General features: G+C 46.1%; 1 protein-coding gene across 1 annotated transcript in view; it reads left to right on the top strand.

The window, feature by feature from the left end:
- The window catches only part of LOC147111224 (peregrin-like), a 60,833-nt gene that overhangs the window by 2,993 nt on the left and 38,585 nt on the right, over window positions 1-19,255 (top strand). Inside the window, 1 exon segment of the mRNA XM_086001906.1 lies at window positions 5,347-6,894. Coding sequence (XP_085858032.1) covers window positions 5,347-6,894 — 1,548 coding nt within the window.

Genomic DNA, 19,255 nt, shown 5'->3' with positions numbered 1-19,255 from the left:
TTTAAAATTCTCATCCTTGTTTTCAGATCCGTTCATGGCATCGGTCCTCCCTGTCTCTGTAGCTTCCTCCGGCCCTGCAACCCTCCAAGATCTCTGTGCTCCTCCAATTCTGGTCTCTTGCGCATCCCGATTTTCATCGCTCCACCATTGGTGACTGTGCCTTCAGCTCCCTAGGCCCTAAGCTCTGGTATTCCCTCCCAAAACCTCTCGACCTCTCTTACCTCCTTTAAGACGCTCCTTTAAAATCTACCTCTTTGACCAAGCTTTTGGTCACCTGTCCTAATATCTCTTTATGTGGCTCGGTGTCAAATTTTGTTTGATAACGCTCCTGTGAAGTGCCCTGGGACATTTTACTACATTAAAAGCGCTATATAAATGCAAGTTGTTTCAGTTGTGATGCAGTTACATGTTCAGGCTGTCATTCCATGCTTGACGATTTGAAGCGACATGTAGTGGACTATATTTTAATTGATATTTTGATTTATTTTCTTCTTCCTGTATTCAGTTCCCCTCTTTCCTTTGTTCTGTTTTTCCTTTCCTTCAGTTTTTTTCTGACCATGAATAGATGCTGTTCTTCCCTCAGCCCTACTGCGTAGATGAAAACGCTCTCTACAAAGACTGTCGAATGGTTTCACCCATGCTGGGGTCCATGTGTAAGAACTGTGACCGCTTTGTGTGTGTGTAAAAGAAAACAAACTCACTTTGCCAAAAAAGACTGCATAAATTTCCACATGCGTGGCAAGTTGCTAATGAATTATTTTAGGAAGTGCTAAGTTGAGGCCAACTACTTTTCTATAAGGAGAGTTAGAAACAAAATTGTCGAGTGGATGAAGTTGCACTGCTGTTGTGCATATCCTAATGGCCAGCTCAAAAGAGTCGCAAGTGAAATCATAGGACCAGTTTACACCTTGTGCTTAGCCGTCGTGGGTGCGGGGAGGGCAGGCGGGGTGGGCAGGCGGGGTACACAATGCATTTTAGAAAATAATTTTTTTTTTAAATTCCAGAGATAAAATTATCAAAACATCTCTCTAATTTGTAGGTGGTTGAGTTGTGTTGTATTCAGCATCCTTGCAAATTCCCCATCTTGGTCTGGTAGGTGATGGGTTCAAACTCTTCCTGGGGATGATGTATTCAGTGACTGAGGTGATAGTTTCATTTCATGCCAGCAGTGTTGTATTCCGTGATGCCAGCAGCAGCTTTCATTCCTAATTCCTGGAAGCAATCGGGATCAATAAACAAAAGTACAAGCCAAATGTGGAATATTGATATGGGTTTAATGCTGTGTGTGGGTTCATGACGTTGTGGTTCAGTTCTCTTTCAGGTGTCTTGTACTTTGACCTTTTTAATGCCCTCCTGCATGAACCAAACATACACATTCAGACACAGTTATATTTAATGTTGCACAGTTAAACCCTCTGGGGTTATCTCTAGGTCAGACGGTAAGGACGGCAGATTTCCTCCTCTAAAGGACACTAGTGAACCAGATGGGTTTTTACGACAATCCGGTAGTTTATGGTCACCATTACTGATACTAGCTTTTCATTCCAGATTTATTTAATTAACTGAATTTAAATTCCGCAGCTGCCGTGGTGGGACTTGAACTCATGTCTCCGGATCATTTGTCCAGGGCTCTGGATTACTAGTCCAGTGACATAACCACTATGCTACCATTCCCTTATTAAGTCAACAGTTATGTGCTACTCTCAGCCAGGACTTAATGAACACTAGGTAATTTGGGCACAGTAATAACATTACTGTCACAAAGAGCTGAGTGATCTCCAGCTCATTTAGACACAGTGAAGTGTTCCTGTTGCACGACACTGAAAGAGCTTGGGCTTGTTCAAACACAGCAACGTGCCATTGCCACATGACACTGGATGAAGACGAGCTTAGTCAGACAGAGTGATGTGTTTTTGTCACACTGCTGAGTGAACCCCAGCTCATTTGAGGCACTGTGATGTGCTTTCCTTGCGCAGCAACGAGTGGTTCGTGACAATTTTGCTTGTGGTATTACTGAAGCTGCTACTTTCTATTGAATAAGTTATGAAGATGTGGTCAGCCTTCCTACATTACAGCAGTGACTACACTTCAAAAAGTACTTAAAAGACGCTATATAAATGCATGTCCTTTTTTTTGTGGCACACATGGCATGCTGACAAATTGGTTATTTAGTTGGTTAAAATATTTTAAATACGATACTTTGCTGTTTTATTTGTTCTTCCCCCCTCGTACCCACTCAGGTTGGGCAATGAGCAACTACGCATGTTGCCACCACATGGCACTCTTGGCAGCTGGGTGGCAGGTGCCAATATGTGGCTGAGGCAGAGCAGTGCTAATGTTTTCTTCGGTGCTTTGCCTAATGATCTGTCAACATGCCGCCTGAGCAGAACTGGTCTGTGAACAGCATCGACGGCTGGCATTTGACCAGCTCTCGCAGGCTGTCGCCCTGCACTGTGATCATGCAGTGAACCCTTGATTGTAATTTCTCCACCGGCTCAACTCAACAAAAAAAATCACTTGATTGATTGGTGGAAACCAACATTTGATTGACTTTCTCTGGAAATGTTTTATTAATGGTTGAAATGCTGATTAAGAATAGTGATAAATCCACTAGCCGTTTACTGACCAGCTAACATTGAGTAGAAGTTGTGCAAAAGCAAAATACTGCGGATGCTGGAAATCTGAAATAAAAACAGAAGATGCTGGAGATACTCGGCAGGCCAGACAGCATCAATGGAGAGAGAAACAGAGTTAACGTTTCAGGTCAATGACCTTTCGTCAGAACTGTGAATACTTGGCGCGAGAATGAAGTCAAATTCAGCAAAACCTTGCTTAAGAAGAAAAAGTTATCCATGGTTCCTGTACAGAAAATGTTGTAGATAGGCCCTCCTTTAGAAATTGCAATTACAAATATCACCATAAAATAGCATGTGAAACTGTGATTGCAGAGTTCAGGTGGAGCAGGCTGCCCATATGTCATTTTTCACTGTCACTTTCATGTTTCAATGCATTCCAATGGGATGGACTCCAGTGAATTTATAAAACTGACTGAATAAATTGACATTATTGAAAATTTAATCTTTTTTTTGAGGCTACATAAAAACTCTGTTCTCTAATATTACATCACAGTTAAATTTCTATACAACCCATAACTTATAAATGTGGCCTGAAACAGGCCAGATAATTAAAATCAGTCTGAGTATTGCTTACGTTGAGAAAATTAGAAAGTCTTTCACTGCACATTATCAAATTTAAAAGAATGGTTTAATTTACATTTTGATAGTGAAAAATCTCAAAAACTGTCCCTACTTGTAAGTAGGGACATGCAAAGATATAATATTGAACTTCTAAACTAGCTGTTTGAATTGCGGGGCTTTGAGGTGGGAATATTTTGGGAAATTGCTTCCAACGTTATGTCAATTTTGTTGAATAAAAGATATGTGTTATGTTTTGCTCCTCTTCCACCTTTCGCACTGCTTGACCAATAGGCAAGATAGGCAACCTGCTCCTGAGCATTGGCCAGTGGCACTAGATAATTAGCCACTAGGTGCTAATAAATAATAAAACTTGCATTTATATAGCGTCTTCTCGTGTTCAAATATCCCCAAGAGCTGCACACAGTATAACATTTTTTCTTGAAGTGCAATGACTGTTGTTATGTCGGTAAAAGTAGTTTGGGCCAGCAATGTTCCACAAACATGCAAAGAGATGAATGGTTATTTTTTCTTTGGTAATATTGGTCGAGGGTGGAATATTGGACAGACACTGGGACACCTCCCTGCACTTCAAATAATGCAATGGAATCTTTGACATCGCCAGAACCACTGAAACAGACAGGAGCTTGGTTTAATGCCTCAATCGTAGAATGGCACCTCCAACAATGCCGTACTCCCTCAGTACTCCAGTGGAATCTCAGGTTAGATTAAAAGAAAGACTTGCATTGATATAGCGCCTTCCATGACCTCAGGACATCCCAAAACACTTTACAGCCAATGAAGTACATGGAAACATAGGAGCCAGGAGTAGGCCATTTGAGCCTGCTCCGCCATTCAATATGATCATGGCTGATCCTCTATCTCAATACCATATTCCCGCTCTATCCCCATACCCCTTGATGATGCCTTTTGCATCTAGATTGAAGTACTTTTGAAGTGTAATCACTGTTGTAATGTAGGAACCGCGGCAGCCAATTTGTGTACAGCAAGCTCCCACAAACCGCAATGTGATAACGACCAGATAATTTTTTTAGTGATGTTGATTGAGGGACTTGAACCCGCAACCTTCTGAGTCAGGGGCAAGAGTGCGACCGACTGAGCCACGGCTGACACCGTGAGATTATTAGTTCAAGTCTCACAATCTTCTGACTCAGAGGGGAGATTAGTACCAACTGAGCCAAGGTGCAGCAGAGAAGCCCAGCAAGGGTTACTGTCTCATGGATTTCCACTCCATGTCAGAGTCCTTTCCCCGGTGGCACAAACACAAACCCATATCTCGCACTCCGCGATGCATCATGTTAGAGCTCCAATGAACTGTGCTGTCTGACGATGTTAAAAGTCTGTATCAAGTGAAGCTCTCCTGTCAACGTGTATTATTGTAACTTGTCCTTGTGCACCAGCCGCTGAAGGTAAGCATGCAGGTGCAGCAGGCGGTTAAGAAGCCAAATGGTATGTTGGCCTTCGTAGCGAGAGGATTCGAGTACAGGAGCAAGGATGTCTTGCTGCAGTTGTACAGGGCCTTGGTGAGACCACACCTTGAGTATTGTGTGCAGTTTTGGTCACCTTATCTGAGGAAGGATGTTCTTGCCATGGAGGGAGTGCAGCGAAGATTCACCAGACTGATACCTGGGATGGCAGGAATGACGTATGAGGAGAGATTGGGTCGAGTGGGCTTATACTTGCTGGAGTTTAGAAGAATGAGAGGGGATCTCATTGAAACTTATAAAATTCTAACAGGAATAGACAGACTAGATGCAGGAAGGATGTTCCCGATGGTCGGGGAGTCCAGAACCAGGGGTCACAGTCTAAGGATAAGGGGTAAGCCATTTAGGACTGAGATGAGGAGGAATTTCTTCACCCAGAGAGTGGTGAACCTGTGGAATTCTCTACCACAGAAGGCAGTTGAGGCCAGTTCATTAAATATATTCAAGAAGGAGTTAGAAATATTTCTTCAGGCTAAAGGAATCAAGGGATATGGGGAGAAAGCAGGGACAGGGTACTGAATTTGGATGATCAGCCATGATCTCGTTGAATGGCGGAGCAGGCTCGAGGGGCCGAATGACCTACTCCTGCTCCTATCTTCTATGTTTCTATGTAACAACACTTACTGGCTTTTTATTTCTGTTTTCAGGAATAGCAGGATGGGTCTGGACTTTGATGTGAAAACATTTTGTCACAACCTGCGTGCAACCAAGCCTCCATATGAGTGCCCCGTGGAGAGCTGCCGGAAAATTTACAAAAGTTACAGTGGCATTGAGTACCACTTGTACCACTATGATCATGACAACCCCGCTCAGCAGACCCCAGTGCGGAAACCCAAGAAGAAGGGGCGTAACTCACGGACGGGCACGCAGCAATCTCCGAACCCCTCGGAGATCTCCCAGTCGCCGAGCCGGGAGATGCTGACATATGCGCAGGCGCAGCGCTTGGTGGAGGTGGACATTGAGGGGCGGCTACACAGGATCAGCATTTTTGATAATCTGGAGGTGCTGTCCGAGGACGACACGACCGCGGAGGATATCGTCGAGTGCAACAGCAACAAAGAGAACGCAGAGACGCCGACGGCAACCCCAAAAGCCAACAAGCACAAAAACAAGGAGAAGCGCAAGGACTCCAGCCATAACACTGCTGCTTCTGCCACCAAGCTGCCAGAAGTGATCTATCGTGAAATCGACCACAGCGCGTCAGATGCGCCTCCCCGCCCATTGTCGTATTATCGCTACATTGAAAAGTCCGTGGAGGAACTGGATGAGGAGGTTGAATACGACATGGACGAGGAGGACTATGTGTGGCTGGACATCATGAATGAGAAACGGAAAATTGAAGGAGTGAACTTTATCCCACAGGAGGTGTTTGAGTACCTCATGGATCGGCTGGAGAAGGAGTCGTACTTTGAAAGCCACAACAAGGGAGACCCGAACACGCTGATTGACGAGGATGCTGTTTGCTGTATCTGTAATGATGGCGAGTGCCAAAATAGCAATGTAATTCTTTTCTGTGACATGTGTAACTTGGCTGTTCACCAGGAGTGCTATGGGGTCCCATATATCCCCGAGGGACAGTGGCTCTGCCGCAGGTGTCTACAGTCACCGTCACGGGCAGTAGACTGTGCTTTATGCCCCAACAAGGGTGGTGCATTTAAACAGACAGACGACGGGCGATGGGCACATGTGGTCTGTGCCCTGTGGATCCCCGAAGTCTGCTTTGCGAACACTGTTTTCCTCGAGCCAATTGACAGTATTGAGCACATCCCGCCAGCCCGCTGGAAGTTGACTTGTTACATCTGTAAGCAGCGAGGGTCGGGGGCATGCATCCAGTGCCACAAAGCCAACTGTTACACAGCATTCCACGTGACCTGCGCCCAGCAGGCGGGACTGTACATGAAGATGGAGCCTGTGCGGGAAACCGGCGCCAACGGCACCTCGTTCAGCGTGAGGAAAACGGCATACTGTGACATTCACACGCCGCCAGGGTCGGTACGCAAGCCCCCTGCTCTTTCCCACAGCGAAGGCGAGGAGGAAGAGGATGACGAAGGAGAGGACGGGAAGGGGCCCAGTTCGGAGAAAGTGAAAAAGGCCAAAGCTAAGTCGAGACTAAAAATGAAGAAGGCACGGAAGATTCTAGCGGAAAAACGGGCTGCAGCTCCTGTGGTTTCAGTGCCTTGTATTCCACCTCATAGGTAAGTCTGGAGAGTGTGCACTTTGTAACAGATGTGGATTGGAGCTGGGCTGTGATGGGTCATTTACAGCTGTGACAAAATAATACAAAACTGTAAATTTTTTAAATTTATTCATGGGATGTGGCCATCGCTGGCAAGGCCAGCATTTATTGCTCTCGAGAAGGTGGTGGTGAGCCGCCGCCTTGAATACAACTGCTAGGCCATTTCAGAGGGAAGTTAAGAGTCCACGTCACTGTGGGTCTGAAGACCGGCAGATTTCCTTCCTTAAAGGACATTAGTGAACCAGATGGGTTTCTATGACAATTCAGTAAGAACATAAGAAATAGGAGCAGGAGTAGGCTAATCGGCCCCTCGAGCCTGCTCCGCCATTCAATAAGATCATGGCTGATCTGATCCTAACCGCCAATCCACTATCACAGAACCATCTCCTGAATCTAACAGAATTAGACACACGAAATAGGAGCAGGATTAGGCTACACGGCCCCTGGGCCCGCTCCGCTACCCACAGGGCAATGACCGATCCGAACCTGGACTTGTGTCCAAATTCCTGCCCGCTCCCCATAACCCTTAATTCCCTTTACTTCTAGGAAACTGTCTATTTCTGTTTTAAATTTATGTAATGATGTAGTTTCTACAGCTTTTTGGGGCAGCATATTCCATGGACCTACCACCCTCTGAGTGAAGTAGTTCCTCCTCATCTCAGTTTTGAAAGAGCAGCCCCTTATTTCTAAGTAGTTTCATGATACGATTTACAGATTTATTTTAATTGAATTTAAATTCCCCAGCTGCTGTGGTGGGATTGTGAACTCATGTCTCTGGATCATTAGTCCAGGCCTCTGGATTACTAGTCCAGTAACATAACCATTATGCTACTATACTGCCTGTGGGCATTAGACTTGTTATTGCTAATAAGAGAGGGATGGTGTGAAAATGCACATGGGAGAGGGTGGGCTTTCTCAAAACATGCATAGTCTAGTTAGAATCTTTCAGACATTTGCTTAACTAACAGTTGCGAATGATACCTGTTATTGTTCACCTGTTTCTAATATTTTATTAAAGCTCTATTTTATCTGAATTGAAGTAAACAGTTGTATTTGAGGACAAGGTTAATTTTTGCTGTGGGCAATGTACAAAGCAGGAAGCAATTGTGCATTTCAAAGGAGATTAGCTGTGGCTGGGACCTGAACTATAATAGGCTAATGTAAAACAGTGACTGCATTGGGAGAAGAGGCTGTGAAGAGCTACGAAATCTGAGCGTGAAAGAGATGAACGAGCACACACAGTTGAAGGAAATTATCCCTGGAGACCCTGGATTAATGATTGCATCTCTACTAACGTTAATTTGCTCCCTCACACTGGCTTAATAACCCCTAGCTAGATTCTCCAGAAGATATCGGCAGCAGACGGGATAATATTCCACAATATCTCAACTACTGACAGTATTCCAAATTAAAGTAGCAAGACAGCAATTTAGTGATTTTAGGGATCCATAATTTAAAAAGATTTTTAAAAGAATGCCACAGGTCTGCTGACAGTTATTAAATATGGGATAGTGGGCAGAGCAAAGTAGTTGCCCCTCAGAACCATGTTCACACACATCCTCGTGGTCATTAGAGAGCAGCAGGAAGCAGGTTGCCTGCTCGTCTGCCATTTGGTCAGAGAATGCTGCAGGATGTGGATCATTGTTGGGTAGGGAACCAACTGTATATTCACTAACAACAGAAAACGCTGGAAAAACTCAGCAGGCCAGGCAACATCCGTGGAGAGAGAAACAGAGTTAACGTTTCAGGTCGAAGACCCTTCGTCAGAACTGAGGAAAAAAAGCAGGAAATGAAACAGATGAAAAAGCAAGTTTGGGGGCTGGGAAATGGGGGAGGGGATGAAAGAACAAAAGGGAAGGTCAGTGAGAGGTGAAGAGACATTAAGAGATATTCAAGGCGAGACGAGATGGTAATAGGACAGGTAAAGAAACAAAGGATGGCTCTAGATGAAGTGTGAAATACGCTGGTAGAATGTTATTATGTATGAATGTTATTTCGGATTTCCAGCATCCGCAGTATTTTGCTATCAGTGTATATTCACTCTTCCTTGGGTGATGTCAGTTTGTGACTTTTTTTTTAGAACTTGCCGTGGATATGGATGTTTGTGTGGGATAAATAAACTTGCAGGGCTACGGGGATAGACCGGGGGAGTGGGACTGACTGGATTGCTCTGCAGTGAGCCGGCACGGACTCGATGGGCCGAATGGCCTCCTGTGCCGTTATGACTCGAGGACTCTAAATGCAGTGAACAGATAAAAACAGGAGTGGGTTCACTCTCTTGTCTGACCCATCTCACCCACACCAATAGCGGTCTGCTGTTAAATCTGTTGTTTCCGTCTAATTAACCTTGTGATGCTTTAGTGGATCCATGCTTGAGAGGAGGAAAAATTCTCACTCACCCTTTCCTGCAGGAATGTATTATTTCCCTTTTAACCTGAATGCAGTCACTTGTGCTGGCTTGTGTTTCCACAAGTATTGGCAGCCCCCTGGTATCTTATGCATTTGGTCCTTCCTCACTCTCCAGTGATTTATTTGCAAGCTGTGTGACCATGGGAGTATGATAGGCCAGCCTGAGCAGGAACCCAGGAGCAGGAAGGATGCTGAGAGCTGCTTGTTGACAGACAGGTCACATACATCAGTGAAACAACTCTCTTCCAACCAGAGTCCCAGTAGCTTCAGCAGCATTTTTGAGGTTCTCCTCACAAATTGAAGAATTAAAAACAGTATTGCAGGGTGTACTTTATGGTGTTCCACCATGATCTTCCATCACTTCCAAGTTCCCCTCCAAGTCACACACCATCCTGACTTGGAAATATATCGCTGTTCCTTCATCATCATCGCTGGGTCAAAATCCTGGAACTCCCTCCCTAACAGCACAGTGGGAGTACCTTCACTGCACGGACTGCAGCGGTTCAAGAAGGCGGCTCATCACCACCTTCTCAAGGGCAGTTAGGGATGGGCAATAAATGCTGGCCTTGCTGGCGACGCCCACATCTCAGGAACGAATAATTAAAAAAAAATTGGACTGAAGGGAGGGGACGAGGGAGAGCTAGACTTTGGCTAAATGTTTTTTTTTATTGGAAGGCTCGCAGTAGTCGATGGAGTGCTTTGTGCTCACCTAAAGGAAGACCACACCCTCTTCAGTGACTCATTTGTCAGTATAGTCGCCAACCACATTGTTGCACCTCGCCTAATTATAGCTTGATGCTTTACATTGTTTCATCTACTGCAACCGTCAGTTCTTCCCCATTCTGTTGGATTAGTGTAATCTAATGAATTTGTAAACTGGTCCTATATAACACACTAAGTTTTCCTGGTAGGATAATAGAGGCCAAAAAAACTGGAATCATTCAGGAGGCAGTTAGATATTGTGATGGGAGACCACAGGCTCCTGTGGCAGCTTGTACTGACTAAGCTCAATGGCCTAACCCATCCTGTCTATCGATATGTGTTTTTTGCATGTCTGCCTATATCACTGCAATAGTGCAATAGCCTGAAAGGACTCTCAATTTTAAGTTGCTCTGCTTGTGTATCACTGTTTGTATCTGAGAGATTTTAAAAGATGCATTGCGTCAGTTGCCAGTCCATCATTGTGCCTGTAACAGTATTGACTAACAGGCATTTTAAATAAAGAATTATGTTGAAGAGACATTTATTTGGACATGGGATGGGATACGGAGTGGAGCTATAGTAGGGGGTGATGCACAGCCAAATATAGAGGAAAAAACAAGTCCGCCTGGAAGGCAGAGCAAATATGTAATGGCACAAGGGAGTATGGCAAGGCTGGCATTTATTTTAATGCAAGGAGTCTTGCGAGTAAGGCAGATGAATTGAAGGTGTTGATGAACACATGGGAGTATGATATTGTTGCTATCACAGAGACATGGTTGAGGGAGGGGCAGGACTGGCAGCTCAATATTCCGGGGTATAGAATCTTCAGGCGAGACAGAGGGGGGTGTAAAAGAGGAGGGGGTGTTGCAATATTAATCAAGGAGTCAATTACTGCTGTAAGTAGGGATGATATCTTAGCAGGTTCCTCTAATGAGGCCATATGGGTAGAACTTAAAAACAAAAAGGGGGCAAGCACTTTGCTGGGAGTGTCAGGAGGAGATAGAGGAACAGATATGTAGGCAAATCTCAGAAGTGTAGAAATAATAGGGTAATAATAGTAGGGGATTTCAACTTCCCCAATATTAACTGGGATAGTCAGAGTGTGAAAGGCTTAGCAGGTGCGGAATTCTTAAAGTGCATCCAGGAGAGCTTTTTGAGCCAGCGTGTAGAAAGTTCTACAAGAGAGGGGGTGGTACTGGACCTAATTCTAGGGAATGTAGCCGGGCAAGTGGTAGAAGTGTCAGTAGGAGAGCATTTTGGTGACAGTGACCATAATTGGGTGAGATTTAAGGTAGTCATGGAAAAGGACAAAGATGGACCGAAAATAAAGGTTCTAAATTGGGGAAAGGCCGATTTTAATATGATAAGGCAGGATCTGGCCAAAGTGGACTGGGATCAGCTACATGTAGGAAAATCCACATCAGAGCAGTGGGAGTCTTTCAGAAAGGAAATAGAGAGAGTACAACGCCAGCATGTTCCCGTACAGGTCAAGGGTGGGACCAACAAGCCCAGGGTACCCTGGATGTCAAGGGATATACAAGAATGGATGAGGAAAAAAAAGGCTTTTGGCAGATACAAAGGACTAAAAACAGTGGAAGCCCTAGAGGAGTATAGAAAGTGCAGGGGAGTATTTAAAAAAAGAAATTAGCAGAGAGAAGAGGGGGGCATGAAAAAACACTGGCGGGCAAAATAAAGGAAAATCCCAAGGTGTTTTATAAGTATATTAAGAGCAAGAGGTTAACCAGGGAAAGAGTAGGGCCCATTAAGGACCAAAGTGGCAATATGTGTGTAGAGCCAGAAGATGTAGGTGAGGTTTTAAATGAATATTTTGCATCTGTGTTCACTATGGAGAAGGATGATGTAGGCATAGAAATCAGGCAGGGGGATTGTGATATACTTGAACAAATTAGTATTGAGAGGGAGGAGGTACTAGCAGTTTTAGCAGGCTTAAAAGTGGATAAATCCCCAGGCCCAGACGAGATGTATCCCAGGCTGCTGTGTGAGGCAAGGGAGGAGATTGCAGGGGCTCGGACACAAATTTTCAGAACCTCTCTGGTCACAGGGGAGGTGCCAGAGGACTGCAGGACAGCTAACTTAGTACCATTATTCAAGAAGGGTAGTAACATAAACCAGGGAATTACAGGTCAGTGAGCCTAACATCAGTCGTAGGGAAATTATTGGAAAAAATTCTGAGGGACAGAATTAGTCTCCACTTGGCGAGGCAAGGATTAATCAAGGATAGTCAGCATGGCTTTGTCAGGGGGAGATCATGTCTAACCAATTTGATTGAATTTTTCGAGGGGGTGACTAGGTGTGTGGATGAGGGTAGTGCAGTTGATGTAGTCTACATGGACTTCAGTAAGGCTTTTGACAAAGTCCCACATGGGAGACTGGTCAAGAAGGTAAGAGCCCATGGGATCCAGGGCAATGTGGCACATTGGATCCAAAATTGGCTTAGTGGCAGGAGACAGATGGTGATGGTCGAAGGTTGTTTTTGTGACTGGAAGCCTGTGTCCAGTGGTGTACCGCAGGGATCAGTGTTGGGCCCTTTACTGTTTGTAGTGTACATTAATGATTTAGATACGAATGTAGGAGGTATGATCAGTAAGTTCGCAGATGACACAAAAATTGGTGGAGTGGTAAATAGCGAGGAGGGAATCCTCAGGCTACAGGACGATATAGATGGGTTGGTTAGATGGGCAGAACAGTGACAAATGGAATTTAACCCTGAGAAGTGTGAGGTGATGCATTTTGGGAGGACTTACAAGGGAAGGGAATACACAATGAATGGTAGGACCCTAGGAAGGACAGAGGATCAGAAGGACCTTGGTGTGCATGTACATAGATCCCTGAAGGCAGCAGGACAGGTAGATAAGGTGGTTAAAAAGGCATATGGGATACTTGCCTTCATTAGCTGAGGCATAGAATATAAGAGCAGGGAGGTTATGATGGAGCTGTACAAAACGCTAGTTAGGCCACAGCTGGAATACTGTGTGCAGTTCTGGTCGCCACACTATAGGAAGGATGTGATTGCTTTGGAGAGGGTGCAGAGGAGATTCACCAGGATGTTACCTGGGCTGGAGCGCTTCAGCTATGAAGAGAGACTGGACAGGCTGGAGTTGTTTTCCTTGGAGCAGAGAAGGCTGAGGGGGGACCTGATCGAGGTGTACAAAATTATGAGGGGCACAGATAGGGTAGATAGAAAGGAACTTTTCCCCTTAGTAGAGGGGTCAATAACCAGGGGGCATAGTTTCAAGGTAAGGGGCAGGAGGTTTAGAGGGGATTTGAGGAAAAACGTTTTCACCCAGAGGGTGGTTGGAATCTGGAACTCACTGCCTGAAAGGGTGGTAGAGGCAGGAACCCTCAACATTCAAGAAGCATTTAGAAGAGCACTTGAAACACAATAGTATACAAGGCTACGGACCAAGTGCTGGAAAGTGGGATTAGAATAGACCGGGCTTGATGGCCGGCGCAGACACGATGGGCCGAAGGGCCACTTTCTGTGCTGTATAACTCTATGGGGGTGATTTTCATTCAGAAGTTGGGAAGGAGGCGGGACTACAACTTTCGGGGTTGTAGTCCCGCCTCCATCGAGATGTGGCCAATCCACGCGATTTTAACTTGATTGACCTTGTTGAGCCCGCCCAGCGGGCTCAGCAGGCCAATTAAGGGCCACCCGGCAACAGGTGACGTCACAGACTGAAATTTCATCTGTCAAGACATTTTGACAGATGAAATATCAGCGTTTCACAGCTGTTTGAAGCTGTCAAACACTGACAGTCTTACTTCTAACCTGAGTCCTTCTCCACAGACTCAGTTAGAAATCTCTCCTGCACAGAAAGCTGCAAGCTGTCACTTTTGACAGTTCGCAGCCTTTCTGTGCCGGTGAGATGAGGAACTCCCGGGACCTAAAGGAAGGAAGGCTGAAAAGGTAAGAAAATATATGTAAAACTTATTTAATCACTTTAGACACACCAAACACACTTACCTTTGCACTCATGCACACATCACTCACCTGAACACCGACATCTCGACCCCTCCAAGTCCTTCAACCCGACGGCCCGACTCCTCGAACTTGCCGTGGTTTGGAGCCGTCGGGAATCCCACAGTTCAACCTTAAAAATAGGGATTAGGCTAAAAACTGCCTGTTAACTACCTGTTAACAGGCAGTTAATTGGCACTAATCCCTTCCCGCCTCAGGTAGGCAGGTCCCAGTGCGGGGCGGGTACCCGCCTCCTTTGAAACTGGCATGGAGACGGGTTGGGTGCGGGATGGGGTCGGGACGACTGATTTCGGGATTTTAACCCCCCGCACGCCTCCAATCCCGACTCCACGGCTCAATGAAAATCGAGGCCTATGACTAACTTGCAAGCAGTTATTTTTCACCTTTTACCCATTCTATCCTGAAGATGGTGACTCGCACTAGAGTAGTTTTAGATGTTTCTACAGTGAGATTGATTTGGCCTTAATTCTGTGTAAAAGAACATTGCAGGAAAAGTTGCAGTTGTGGGTTAATGCCGGTACAGCTCAGTTAGTGATCTGATGGCATCCAAGTTGGGCAGGTTATTTTTTTTTGGCAGACAGTAAGATAGTGTAGGGGTGTGATTGACATGCAAAAGCAAGTGAGAGTGTAGCATGCTTGTAGTAGGGATCGTGTGAAAACGAGTGAGAGTGTAGCATGCTTGTGGTAGGGATCGTGTGAAAGCGAGTGAGAGTGTAGCATGCTTGTAGTAGGGATCGTGTGAAAGCGAGTGAGTGTAGCGTGCTTGTAGTAGGGATCGTGTGAAAGCGAGTGAGAGTGTAGCATGCTTGTAGTAGGGATCATGTGAAAGCGAGTGAGTGTAGCATGCTTGTAGTAGGGATCGTGTGAAAGCGAGTGAGAGTGTAGCATGCTTGTAGTAGGGATCATGTGAAAGCGAGTGAGTGTAGCATGCTTGTAGTAGGGATCGTGTGAAAGCGAGTGAGAGTGTAGCATGCTTGTGGTAGGGATCGTGTGAAAGCGAGTGAGAGTGTAGCATGCTTGTAGTAGGGATCGTGTGAAAGCGAGTGAGTGTAGCGTGCTTGTGGTAGGGATCGTGTGAAAGCGAGTGAGAGTGTAGCATGCTTGTAGTAGGGATCGTGTGAAAGCGAGTGAGAGTGTAGTGTGCTTGTAGTAGGGATCGTGTGAAAGCGAGTGAGTGTAGCGTGCTTGTGGTAGGGATCGTGTGAAAGCGAGTGAGAGTGTAGCATGCTTGTGGTAGGGATCGTGTGAAAGCGAGTGAGAGTGTAGCATGCTTGTAGTAGGGATCGTGTGAAAGCGAGTGAGTGTAGCGTGCTTGTGGTAGGGATCGTGTGAAAGCGAGTGAGAGTGTAGCATGCTTGTGGTAGGGATCGTGTGAAAGCAAGTGAGAGTGTAGCGTGCTTGTGGTAGGGATCGTGTGAAAGCGAGTGAGAGTGTAGCATGCTTGTAGTAGGGATCGTGTGAAAGCGAGTGAGTGTAGCGTGCTTGTGGTAGGGATCGTGTGAAAGCGAGTGAGAGTGTAGCGTGCTTGTGGTAGGGATCGTGTGAAAGCGAGTGAGAGTGTAGCATGCTTGTAGTCGGGATCGTGTGAAAGCGAGTGAGAGTGTAGCGTGCTTGTGGTAGGGATCGTGTGAAAGCGAGTGAGAGTGTAGCGTGCTTGTCGTAGGGATCGTGTGAAAGCGAGTGAGAGTGTAGCGGGCTTGTAGTAGGGATCGTGTGAAAGCGAGTGAGTGTAGCATGCTTGTAGTAGGGATCGTGTGAAAGCGAGTGAGAGTGTAGCATGCTTGTAGTAGGGATCGTGTGAAAGCGAGTGAGAGTGTGGCATGCTTGTAGTAGGGATCGTGTGAAAACGAGTGAGAGTGTAGCATGCTTGTGGTAGGGATCGTGTGAAAGCGAGTGAGAGTGTAGCATGCTTGTAGTAGGGATCGTGTGAAAGCGAGTGAGAGTGTGGCATGCTTGTAGTAGGGATCGTGTGAAAGCGAGTGAGAGTGTGGCATGCTTGTAGTAGGGATCGTGTGAAAGCGAGTGAGAGTGTAGCATGCTTGTAGTAGGGATCGTGTGAAAGCGAGTGAGTGTAGCGTGCTTGTGGTAGGGATCGTGTGAAAGCGAGTGAGAGTGTAGTGTGCTTGTGGTAGGGATCGTGTGAAAGCGAGTGAGAGTGTAGTGTGCTTGTGGTAGGGATCGTGTGAAAGCGAGTGAGTGTAGCGTGCTTGTAGTAGGGAGCGTGTGAAAGCGAGTGAGAGTGTAGCATGCTTGTAGTAGGGATCATGTGAAAGCGAGTGAGAGTGTAGCATGCTTGTAGTAGGGATCGTGTGAAAGCGAGTGAGAGTGTAGCATGCTTGTAGTAGGGATCGTGTGAAAGCGAGTGAGTGTAGCGTGCTTGTGGTAGGGATCGTGTGAAAGCGAGTGAGAGTGTAGTGTGCTTGTGGTAGGGATCGTGTGAAAGCGAGTGAGAGTGTAGCATGCTTGTAGTAGGGATCGTGTGAAAGCGAGTGAGTGTAGCATGCTTGTAGTAGGGATCGTGTGAAAGCGAGTGAGAGTGTAGCATGCTTGTAGTAGGGATCGTGTGAAAGCGAGTGAGTGTAGCGTGCTTGTGGTAGGGATCGTGTGAAAGCGAGTGAGAGTGTAGCATGCTTGTAGTGGGGATCGTGTGAAAGCAAGTGAGTGTCGCATGCTTGTAGTAGGGATCGTGTGAAAGCGAGTGAGTGTAGCATGCTTGTAGTAGGGATTGTGTGAAAGCAAGTGAGTGTCGCATGCTTGTAGTAGGGATCGTGTGAAAGCGAGTGAGAGTGTAGCGTGCTTGTAGTAGGGATCATGTGAAAGCGAGTGAGTGTAGCATGCTTGTAGTAGGGATCATGTGAAAGCGAGTGAGAGTGTAGCATGCTTGTAGTAGGGATCATGTGAAAGCGAGTGAGAGTGTAGCATGCTTGTAGTAGGGATCGTGTGAAAGCGAGTGAGAGTGTAGCGTGCTTGTGGTAGGGATCGTGTGAAAGCGAGTGAGAGTGTAGCGTGCTTGTGGTAGGGATCGTGTGAAAGCGAGTGAGAGTGTAGCATGCTTGTAGTAGGGATCGTGTGAAAGCGAGTGAGAGTGTAGCATGCTTGTAGTAGGGATCGTGTGAAAGCGAGTGAGAGTGTAGCGTGCTTGTGGTAGGGATCGTGTGAAAGCGAGTGAGAGTGTAGTGTGCTTGTGGTAGGGATCGTGTGAAAGCGAGTGAGAGTGTAGCATGCTTGTAGTAGGGATCGTGTGAAAGCGAGTGAGTGTAGCATGCTTGTAGTAGGGATCATGTGAAAGCGAGTGAGAGTGTAGCATGCTTGTAGTAGGGATCATGTGAAAGCGAGTGAGAGTGTAGCATGCTTGTAGTAGGGATCGTGTGAAAGCGAGTGAGAGTGTAGCATGCTTGTAGTAGGGATCGTGTGAAAGCGAGTGAGAGTGTAGCGTGCTTGTGGTAGGGATCGTGTGAAAGCGAGTGAGAGTGTAGCGTGCTTGTGGTAGGGATCGTGTGAAAGCGAGTGAGAGTGTAGCATGCTTGTAGTAGGGATCGTGTGAAAGCGAGTGAGAGTGTAGCATGCTTGTAGTAGGGATCGTGTGAAAGCGAGTGAGAGTGTAGCGTGCTTGTGGTAGGGATCGTGTGAAAGCGAGTGAGAGTGTAGTGTGCTTGTGGTAGGGATCGTGTGAAAGCGAGTGAGAGTGTAGCATGCTTGTAGTAGGGATCGTGTGAAAGCGAGTGAGTGTAGCATGCTTGTAGTGGGGATCGTGTGAAAGCGAGTGAGAGTGTAGCGTGCTTGTAGGGATCGTGTGAAAGCGAGTGAGAGTGTAGCATGCTTGTCGTAGGGATCGCGTGAAAGCGAGTGAGAGTAGCATGCTTGTAGGGATCGTGTGAAAGCGAGTGAGAGTGTAGCGTGCTTGTGGTAGGGATCGTGTGAAAGCGAGTGAGAGTGTAGCGTGCTTGTGGTAGGGATCGTGTGAAAGCGAGTGAGAGTGTAGCATGCTTGTAGTGGGGATCGTGTGAAAGCGAGTGAGTGTAGCATGCTTGTAGTAGGGATCGTGTGAAAGCGAGTGAGAGTAGCGTGCTTGTGGTAGGGATCGTGTGAAAGCGAGTGAGTGTAGCATGCTTGTAGTAGGGATCGTGTGAAAGCGAGTGAGAGTGTAGCGTGCTTGTAGTAGGGATCGTGTGAAAGCGAGTGAGAGTGTAGCATGCTTGTCGTAGGGATCGTGTGAAAGCGAGTGAGAGTGTAGCATGCTTGTAGTAGGGATCGTGTGAAAGCGAGTGAGAGTGTGGCATGCTTGTGGTAGGGATCGTGTGAAAGCGAGTGAGTAGCGTGCTTGTGGTAGGGATCGTGTGAAAGCGAGTGAGAGTGTAGCATGCTTGTAGTAGGGATCGTGTGAAAGCGAGTGAGAGTGTAGCATGCTTGTGGTAGGGATCGTGTGAAAGCGAGTGAGAGTGTAGCGTGCTTGTGGTAGGGATCGTGTGAAAGCGAGTGAAACAAAACAAGGAAGCAAACAGAAAGGAACTTTAAAGAAAGGAGAATCCAGAGAAACGATTGGATAACTTGTGCATTGGTACTTTGTCCTTTCTTGGATCAGTGAAAATATTAGCGTATGTGCATAAGATAGTGTGGTCCAGCAAGACAGGATTCAAGTGAGAGCTGATAGTCATTAAACTCAGCTTTGTGGGTGATACCTTCTTACATTGCTTTTAATAGCTGTATTTTTAAACTCAACAAAGATTGGAGAACATTTCAAAGAAAATGTACACCAAACAGGAGGGCTCAAACCCTACAGTTTAAGGGTTAGACCATGGTTGCCCATGCATGGATTGATTACAGCTGAATAGTCAGGCGGGCAGAGTGCCTGCCTTTGACTAATAAGGTGTCTTGCGCCATGATCGACGCTGCAGATGTGGCTTGTAGTTTGAATTGCAAAGAAATAGCGATTCAAAGAAGGGTAAAAAGAGAACACAAAACAAAAGAATAGCTAAAATGAGAAAGAGTGAAACTAACTGTGAAAATGAAAGATGTGATTATCGGAAATAAACAAGAGCAGCACACGCAACGATCACTGTACATCCAAAACTGCAGGGCGGTGGCACCCACCTATTCTCTGCTGACCAGTCTTTGCTGTCCACATGAAGCCTGATCTCCAAGAAGGTTAGAAAGTTTGGGGTTTGCTGTGTACTATTGAGCATGTAGCCGATTTCCTTGTTTTTTT

Source organism: Somniosus microcephalus, chromosome 11, assembly GCF_052327205.1.
Source record: "Somniosus microcephalus isolate GS21.2 chromosome 11, FLI_Smic_1.0, whole genome shotgun sequence".
NCBI lineage: Eukaryota > Metazoa > Chordata > Chondrichthyes > Squaliformes > Somniosidae > Somniosus > Somniosus microcephalus.
The sequence above is the reverse complement of the archived record's forward strand: the minus strand, read 5'-3'. Positions and strand labels throughout refer to the sequence as shown.